The sequence below is a fragment of the Zosterops lateralis genome (genome assembly GCF_965231275.1).
Source record: "Zosterops lateralis genome assembly, chromosome: 8".
NCBI classification, from domain to species: Eukaryota; Metazoa; Chordata; class Aves; order Passeriformes; family Zosteropidae; genus Zosterops; species Zosterops lateralis.
In genome coordinates this window covers 32,826,575-32,836,311 of record NC_139768.1, presented here as the reverse complement: position 1 = coordinate 32,836,311, position 9,737 = coordinate 32,826,575, and the positions used below count along the sequence as shown (strand labels likewise).

The following is a 9,737-nucleotide window of genomic DNA, read 5'->3' as shown; positions in this document are numbered from 1 at the left end:
CCCTGGAGGGGCCTGCAAGGCAGAGCCTCACAGGTGTGGCAAGGGGGACTTAATGCAGCTCTCCAGGAAACTTTGAACTGGTCATACATTTAGCTGAAAGCCCCCTCACAAAGAGGTTAGGACAAAATCGGTAGGAAAAGCAGCATCCAAGCTCTGCAATGAACCTGCTACTTCTCCCTCACGGAGGCTGAGGAATGCAGTGGTACCTTAAAATTCAGGCAGCACTGCCTGCTCTGCAAGTGCTGCCAGGGGGACAGGACCCTGTCATCTGCCTGGCTCCCAAAGGGGAAAGAGCTGCTGCAAGAGAGTGTGTTGATGTTGAGATACAACAGAGTGGATCAGGAGAGCAAATAAACCCTGCCCTTCCCTTCAGTGTTAGCATTCCAAGGCACTGAGACTGGAGTGGGAGGCTTGTGGATTTCAGGGCACAACTGTAGGCACATTCATTACCCACACCATCTCTAAAACAGCATTAAAGTATGTGCAGGAACAGTTTTTTGTAACAGCATCTTCTTGCTTTCAAAATAGACGGTGGTGCCAAGATGTCACAAAGTCTCCTGTTCTCCTGGATGCCAAAATGGACAAATGTGAGCCAGACAATTTACCTAAGGGTGGTAGCAGCTCACCTAGGGACAGCAGCAGACTGAGGGCTGCTTGGAGGAAGGAGGCCTGTCAGCAATGATTAAAGGTAGGTGACAACAAACAGCTTCCAGTCCTTCCCCTCCAGTTTTGAAAAACACAAGAGCAGACCATCTCAAAAACCAGCTAATCATGGATAGTAATTTTTTAAGCAGTCCACAGGCATGATGGAAACCTGCACCAAAGGTCTCATCCTAATAACCCATAAAGCAGGACAAAGCACACTCTGCTGATTCCCAAAGGTAATGAACAAATCACATGTCACCATGACAAATCAAACCATTCAAGGGCCCAGAAAGAAAGGAACTGAAGCCTAATACTCCAGTTCTTTTCCAAAGCAACACTTGAGTGCATTATAGAAATATAGAGAGACCACACCTCTTCTGGGTTGCTGGGCATTACCTGCCTATATATATTCTTATCCTGTTCCTATGCTGGCCAAACAAAGGCAGATCTTTGCTAGACCAAGTATCTCTACCTCCACCTCACCACCTCAACTGCTCCCGAGATCCCTGCGTTAGGCAGCCAGGCCTGGCAGCCAGATCTCCATCCATGCTTCTTCAGCAAAGCTATTATCTGCATCACCATGGCCTCGAGGAGGTAAGGTCAGTCAAGAGGACACAACCTAAACAAAAAGAAATGGAGGAAACTCAGGAGAGAGCTGCCACACAGGGAATATTCTCAGCTGGGGAAAATAACATTATTCAAGAGCACTGATTCAAAAATTGAATAGTTATTTATTGTTCCAGAAGTACATTGCTCTTTTATACATATTTCATAAATGATACAGGATTTTACACATGTTCAGGTTTTATTTTTTTTGCTCTTTTTTTTTTTAAAGAAGGACTTTTCTCCATGCTCCCTCCCTCATCCCAAACACACACCAAGGAATCAGCTACAGGATTGTGTTCACTTTTTTCCTTTTAAAACTCATCACACAAACAGGATAAAACAGATAAAAAAATAATCACACAATGTAATTAAATGGAAAGACAGAGGAAAAGGGGAAGGGAAGAAAAAAAAACAACTAGAAACATGCACCCATTCGGTCCAACATGCCACTGAGTGAGAAGAGGCAGCAATCCCAGCTGTGTTTCCACATCTGCAAGGCACCTGGCATCTATAGTTAATACTGAATTACTTTCTTTCCTATATTTTTAAAACATGGCTCTCCAAAAAAAACCAGAAGCCTCTTTCCATGACACAGTGAGGAGTAGTAGTGAAACGTCAAAAAGAAGCAGCCAGCCTTTCTGTATATAAAGCTTAGTGTCCTTCCACCTTCATCCTGTCTCCACAGCATTTATCAGCAGGGGTGCTAAACCAGACTGACCTGCTTTGAGTGAAGAGATGTTTTATCTGCTCAAAAAGCAGCCAGCTTTGGCTAAGAGAGGGCAATGGGTTGACCTTCCTTCCTTTATTTCTTTTTAGCTAAGAACAAGAGATGTCATTAGCCACTCCTAAAAAATTCTGACCTGTGGACACAAAGTTCACTTAAAGCTACTTAATCAGGGGAAAGTGCTACAGAACCAAAGCAGTTCTGTGTCTTGCACTGTGAGATCCTCAGGGCTCTCAAAAAGCCTCTGGGCAAGGGAAATACTTTGACGATATATGAAACTTTCTATCCCATTACACAAGCAGTCAAGTATCAAGTTTCATTATTCCATGCCCAAAACTGTTCATTTAAAAGCAGGAGTCATGATTCCAGCAACGGTTTTGTAATCCTTTAAACCTTCATAATTTCATAGTCCAGGTGGCTCTCAGATTTGGGGTAGGAAGAGGGGAACCTCCCTCTTTTAAGACTGGATATAAAAAACCACTCATGCAATGCTGCCATGGATTTCTAGGAGGAGCTCGAGGGCACTGGGACACAAAGTTTATAGAGTTATTACTGAATAATCCAAAATATCGATTATCGAATGTCCAGAAGAAAACTCATTCCTTCTCTCACTTGGCTACAACCAATCTCTACAAATAAGCAAAGGAGGAAGTCAGTGGAGCACAGGGGGTGGGCTGGGAAGGGGAAGCTCACGGTTTTCCAGTAGAAAGCAGTCTTGTAGTAACTTTATAAAAGAGACCAGGTCTGACCAGAAGTGTGCGTGTTAATGGCGGTGGAGTGCAAGTTCTGATCACCAGCCAGAGCTCCAGGTGGCTTGGATTCTTTGTTCTTTTTTTTTTTTTTTTCTCCTTTTGTTTTTTTTCAAGAGAGAAAGAGAGATTGGAATCAGGTAAAGGAAAATTTAAAAAGCTAAGCAGGCTGCTGGTGTCTTATCAAGAGGCAGACCCTGCAAAGCTGGAAGAAGACACCCCTACACCCCAGCATTACATTCTTTTCATGAACCCCCCCAATCCTGTATTTTACACAATCGCCATTCTGACAGTTTTTAACATGTGACTATTTGCCAAGCCCTTTTCAAAACTAACACTCCACAATGTCTCACCTTCAGATTTAAGAGATTTTCCCCTTTTACAGTCCTTTGTCTCAATTAAAGGTAAAAACCCTCCACCCCCCGCACCACGTCCCAGCTTCCACCTGCAATGCTTTAATTAAAAAAGGCAAGTGCTATGAACAGGTTTTTTGCCGGGGTTCAGAGCTTCTTTGCTGATCAGTCCTTTTCAGAAATTTGCTGGATGGGCAGATGAACTTGCAGCGGGTCTCGAAGCCTCTTAAGGTCCAATTCTGCCTAAAAGTAAAAGACACATTATAAAGCACAAGTTCCCAAAACAAGTTCCCCCAATACCATTTCCCTTGAAAGGAAGAAAAGCATTCCCACATTTTCTTGTTTTTTCTCCCTGTCCAGCAGGAAGTTGTCCAAAGAGTGAAACAAAATTGCAGGCTCATGTTTAAGAAAACCATTCTCAGCTGTATTTCTCTGAACTTGTCTCACACAGCCACTTAAAGGAATAGGGTGGGGAACATTTGGATCCCAATAAACTCACTGGAATACTTTTTTTAAAAAGCCAACAACAACCCAACATCCCAACCAGATTATTAGGGATGGTTGATTCTAGAAGAAAAGCTCCAGGAAAATATGGTCATCCAATACCATCTGTATTCAACATGGCATAGGAAACCCCAGAAAGAGCTGTGAGTCCCTCCTTGTGCAATTTGTTCTCCAAAGCAGGGGTAGAACTCATCTTGCCCTGGATATCTTACATTGTAATTTCCAGAGAAATGGGAATAAAGGATGATAGAGAGCAGTGAAAAATAATGTGGTAACTCTGCTTTTTCTGCTCACACTATCCTTCTGCAAAAAGGCTCTGAGAAACACAAGGAAATGTCTCTGAGTCCCGTGCTGAACAGATCCCACAATGCGGATAATCTGTCAAGAGTGTCTCCAGAGTCTGAAAAATCTGCCGCCACTGACTTTAACAATACAGCTACATGTTCTGAACATTATTTTCCAGGACTGCACTGAAGTGCTCCTCAGGAAGACCTGAACTGAATGGATGCAAGTCTCCATTCCTCACTAAATCCATCTAGTATGTAGGAGCTGAGAAGAAAAGAAATCTTGAATTAGGCTCCTCTGAGGCATAAAGAGTCTGAAGCAACTCAAGATCTGCCAGCAGTTTCTGAAAGGCCCTTAAAGATTGATACAAGTTTCATGTTGATTTACACTTCCAGTAGTTCTATTCCTGGGAATATCAAAGCCAATTCAGTGATTGCAGTGGGGCTGTGACAAGAAAATGGGCTGAAAACTTAAAATACATTCATTCTTGCTTGAGCTGTCTCTATTAATAGTACTGAAGAGCTAGCAAGCAGTAATTTCTTTATCTTGTTTCTGGAAAAATTCTTGTTACCTGAGCAATTGCATCCTTGAGTTGATTGTATTTCTCTAGATCAAATCGTGTCTTTTTGGCTCCTTTATGGAAAAATAGTAAGTACTGTCTGTCTCTGGCATCTGGATAAACATATTCCTAAAGAGAAAAAAAAGGAGAGAAAATAGGAATAACACTACAGCAGGGAGGCAGCACAGGATGCCATAGCACAGCATGTCTCAGGTGTGTTTGGGACAATGTCCAGCTTCTGACAGAAGGCAGAAGGTCCTGACAAGCCTGGACCAAGCTCACACAGTGGTGGGTGATCCCTGCCAGCAGCTAAACCCCCACCTAGTCACTCACTGCTGCACAGCTGGATGGGAGAGAGAAGAGAATCCAAAGGTAGGAGAAAAAAACCAAGAAAAAGTGTAAAGTTAAAGACAGTTTAATCACTGAGGAAAAAAAACCCCACAACAACATAAGAGTGATGCAAAAGCAATCACTCGCCACCCTCCTGTCAGCAAACCAATGCTCAGCCAGACTCTGAGCAACAGCTGCTTTGGAGAAACTCCCAATATATTACACAAGTGACATTATGTGATATGGAGTATTGGTTTGGTCAGTTCAGAGCAGCTGTCCCAGATGTGCTCCCTGAATGCACCCACCCCTAGGCTATTCCCAGGGATGGGAAACAGGGGGTTGGGAGGGAGCAGACCAGGGAAGAACAAAAACCAGAGGAGGCCCCGATGCTGTACCAGCACTGCTCAGCAACAGCAAAAGCACTGCTGTGTTACTAAGGCTGTCTTGGTCACAAATGCCCAACACTGCACCACAGCAGCTGCTCTGAAGAATATTAACTCCACCCCAGCTAGAACCAGCAAAGTCACACATTTGCTGCTCTACCCATTTGTTACACTCTGGTAGTGAGTTACTATCACCTTCTTCCTGTCACCAGTGTGTGAATTCTTCCATGCACAGACAACAAGAACTAATATTTCATACTGACAAGTCTGTGGGGAAAAAAGGAGGGAGAAAAACTATAAATACTGCCCCTGAAACGATGCAGCTGAGAGACCCTTGGGACACCACACTGGAACACCTGCAGCATCTGTTTTGATAGTCTTGTGACAGCAGAGACACTTTGAGCCCTCCATTTCTCATTATTTAGGTGGGATTCAGAAGTGATGAGACAAACCATGCACTAGAAAATCCATACAGAATCTGTCACAGTTACAAGGATCCAGAGACGGATTCTTCATCTGGATGGTAGGCTAGATCTGTGAAAGGCATTTCCAACAAGATCCCTGACCCTTGGGTTCTTTAAAAAAGGCCAACATGGCATGTGAGAGGGGTGAACTTCCTTTCACAAAGCTTAGAAGGTACCTGAGTGATTATTCTGCAGCCATACCTGTCTGTACTGACCATATCTGCCAGAAGATGACTCTACAGCAGTCAGTCAGTCACCAAACACAGAAAAGCATTTCTGTCATGACAACCAGTCAGGACCACCATGAGAACACCCCGCACACAGCACCTCCCTGGCCAGCACAAATTAAACAAGTGGCATCTGGGTTCCAAGATGATAAGGAAGGGGCAAAGCAGCTTCTACCAGGCACAACTTTGCTATTTTTCTAGGGAATAGAGCCCAGAGAGAGTCTTCTAGTGAAGTGTCAATATCAGCACAACAAGTCCTACCTGGCGGGTCATTACGAAATAAGCATACATTGCCATGGCACTACCATAAGTGATGAAATAGGTGACTGGTTCCATAATGTCCCAAGAATATTCCCACCAGGTGAGGCGGGCCAGAATTCCAAACTGAGTGGCCATGTAGGCCAGGCCTCCCCACAGCACCAAGGTTGTCCTCTTCTCTGCTTTCCTGCTGAGCTCCATCCTTACCTGCAGAAGGCAGAAACACACACCTTGCAGTCTCAGAAGTAATTATGTTAATATTGTTAAGAGATTATTATGTAAAATTAGTCCCTTATATTAATAGTAACATTAAGTGGTTTGAAACATGATTTGATTACACATGATACTTATGCAAACAAACAATCTTCTCTTCCATCACTATCTTGCTGTCACCTATATTTATTCTGAGCGTGCTCTGAATGCCTCAGGAAAAGTATTTATTTCTCTATGTTCAGAGAAGTTCGGTTGCTTTAGCCCCAGACTATATTTATTAACAAGCTCATTTCCAATTACTTAAAACAAGGAAACAAAGTATTTCCACAGAAACCAGAAGCAGACATGGTTTGGTAACACTTGGTTCAGTGATCTTAAAACTATCTGAAGCATGCCAGGGACCAAATTAAAAGCTGGAAATATATTCAGGCTGCATTTGGAAGATAAACACAACACACTGAGAAACTCCTTACTTTTTCTAGAGGTGCTAGTTGCTCCTTCAACTGCTCTAGTCTCCCTATCAGCTCCTTCTCCTTGTTCAGCTGGTGCTCCTCGATGCTCAAGGCTGTGTACAACTGCTGAACCAATGTCTTCACATCATTCAGCGTCGTGGCATTTTCATGGCTTAAGAGCTCTAGGGAAAAACAGAGGCTGCTCTACACACCTGTGCCCACAGGGCCTCTCATGTGGCCTTGGGAAACCACCGAGTCTGCACTGGAAATGAACAAAATTATCTTTTCAACAAAGAAGTCTTTGGAAGAGCTCCAGCACTCTAAGACAATGTGATTCCCTTGAAGGAAAACCAGGCTTTACCACTGGATATTCCTAAAATTTGATAGGAACAAGGAAAAGAGAGATGTCCTATAGAGCTGGTCAGATGTCAACAGCTGCTTCTGATTCATATTTATATTCAAGACAAATGAACTAAACTAGCTATGATCCATCACACCAGCTGTCAGGACACAGGCACAATTCAGGTTACAGACCACCAGCAGCCAGAGTTACTGGTGGGGGCAACGGAACATTGTGATTTAGGGACCCTAAAACAGCCTCAGCAACAGCATTTTGAGTGCCAGTGCCAAGAATTGTTTCCCAATGCTCCCAAGGGGTAGCATCCCTTGCTGTGCTGCCTTGCAAAGGAGTGAAATTCTGCCTCATGGTCTCCAGAAACAAGAACAGGGCCACAACTCAAAAACACCTTTATCCTTGCATTCCAACTGAGAAAGGATTCCTAAAGGATACCAGGTTGTAAAAAGGAGTTGTGACTATTTATATTGCCTTACAGGCCACATGGAATAAAAAGAAGTTTGAAATTAAAGTAAAAGATTTTGACATTAACCAAATTAAAAAAAAAATAATAATAATTGTCGCATCCTTGGACTTGTACCTAAAGTTATCAAAATATGATTTTACCAACTCAAAAAGCTATAGACAGCTTAAGTTTTAACACCAGCAGCTCAAGGGAAAAAGGTGACTCAGTTGCCTGTGCCAAGACACATAAAGTACTTAATTTTGTTCTAGTTAAAGGGCTCCTGTTCTCCTACGAAGAAAAATCTGTGTGCTCCTACTGAAGTGACAATCAAGAAGTACTTGTTTAAAACTACAGTATTCTGGCATTTCCATTTTCAAATACACAAGGTGATCTTGTAAAAATTCAAAAGCAGTAGCTGCAAAGTTTCACAGACCTAATCTCAGTGCCTGTTTGTAGGCACATTAATTTCAGCACAAACTACAGAAATCTCCTTGGCAAATGCATCCTAGGAGACAATTTCCTGTAACCTTGGTGATCCCAGAGCTCACCTATCAGCACACAGTGGGTGACAGAGCAGAGCAATTTCTTTGTGTGTGTGATACCCAGTGGGTCGGATATCCAGTCTTAGCGGAGAGTTTTCTGCTAAGGTGCTTTTAATGAGATAGGGAAAAAAAAAATCATCTCTAGTAGAGGTCAGTCTACCCCACATTCAGGGGAGAAAGACCGTCTCTCACCCAATACTGCACTCCCAATTCTGGAAACCAGAATAATAAAATTCCCCCACATCTGTGAGCCAAGAGTCAAACAGAAGAGCATTTCCCAAGCTGTCCTTTTTGTTTAAATCCTCAGAGGTAACTACAGGCATGCAAGAACCTGGTGTTTTATGAAGGCTAAGAAGCTGTCCAGAAGAAAGAGGGCAGATAAAAACACTGAGTTCCTGCCTCCCCCAGTAATGCTGAAGTGTCTCAAAAGCTTCTTGCAGGTTTTCACATCTTGAAAATCACACACGTCCGAAGAATATTATTGAAATGGATTTTCTTATTGACTCAAAATAGGTTGTTTTCCCTTCCCTTCCTACCTGATTCTTTATAACACAACTCTCTAAGGGCACAGTCTCCTTTATTTCACTGTTTGGTAGCTAACAAGGTTTGAGGTTTATCTGCAATATTCAAAGTACTACACTTAAATGGAAACCATGCTAGCTGTCAGGGGAAGCAACAATTTATTCTTCCCAACCAGATAATCTAAGTTTCAATCTAATTCCCATCTTGTATTGTGTTCCTTCAGAATGAGTTAAATTAAATTACTTTTCAGTAATTAAAAAAAATTTTTGAAAAACTTAGAAATTAAAAAGAATTCTGTTTCTTTGTTTATTCCTCTTGGGGGCTGGGGACACTAGCTTTGAACAGAATGAAATATCTGCTTTTCATTAGTGATTATTCTGATTACTTGGATATCTCTAAATTGGGCTCCAAGGACAGAATTAGAAATTACAAGGCTTCCCTTTAGAAACAAGGCTTCATGCTCCTGAACAAGTTAATAAAGCCTGTTGAAATGAAGCAGGGAACTGAATACTGAAATGTACTCCCAGCGCTGAGCAGGAGCAGGCTGCTTTACCTCTCTTTGGTGGTCTGACGTGGTAGGAGACATCATTGATGATCAGTTTGAAGTCGTCCAGCAGAAGCAGGTCTATGCCTGTGGAGGAGGCCACACGTGTGCCATCTGTAAGGGAAACACAGAGGATGCATTAAGCAGGAGGAACAAAGGACTTAAACATGCTGTGGGCAAGTTGTAACACCATCCCAAATCCAGCTGTTTGGTTTCTATTCTTTCCAAAGGGTGGTACTTTTTACCATGACAAAGAAAGGAGAAACATGACTGAGTTTCCACTGCTGAGGCTGGATATTGTTTCCCATGTACCACCTGCCACACCCAATTCTTTGTAAGTAGATTTGAACCTCTCTGTAGGTTCCACAGCTTGCATCTTTCCTACTAAATAGTAGGGAACCCACCAGAAAACATCTCCATGAGCAGTGATCTCCTTGGCAGCCCTGACTACACAACATTGTTACTTTAGGAATAGCATTTCTACACCTTCTGCTCTTTAAGGAAGGTCGAAGAACTCACACCACAGTGAACTTTTACTTCAAAAGCAAAGGGCCGGATGCAAACAGCTGGCCAGCTA

The 9,737-nt window shown here is 42.7% G+C and overlaps 1 protein-coding gene across 2 annotated transcripts in view; it reads right to left on the bottom strand.

Moving 5' to 3' along the window:
- Window positions 1-1,356: 1,356 nt before the first annotated feature.
- Window positions 1,357-9,737, bottom strand: part of MCU (mitochondrial calcium uniporter) — a gene marked incomplete at its 5' end in the record, with an annotated part of 77,815 nt that continues 69,434 nt past the window's right edge. For both annotated transcript variants that reach the window (XM_083866429.1, XM_083866430.1), the window contains 5 exons: window positions 1,357-3,320; window positions 4,438-4,554; window positions 6,091-6,294; window positions 6,774-6,934; window positions 9,170-9,274. In XM_083866429.1, coding sequence (XP_083722555.1) covers window positions 3,243-3,320; window positions 4,438-4,554; window positions 6,091-6,294; window positions 6,774-6,934; window positions 9,170-9,274 — 665 coding nt within the window. In that variant the 3' untranslated portion in view covers window positions 1,357-3,242. The remainder of the gene's footprint in view (window positions 3,321-4,437; window positions 4,555-6,090; window positions 6,295-6,773; window positions 6,935-9,169; window positions 9,275-9,737) is intronic.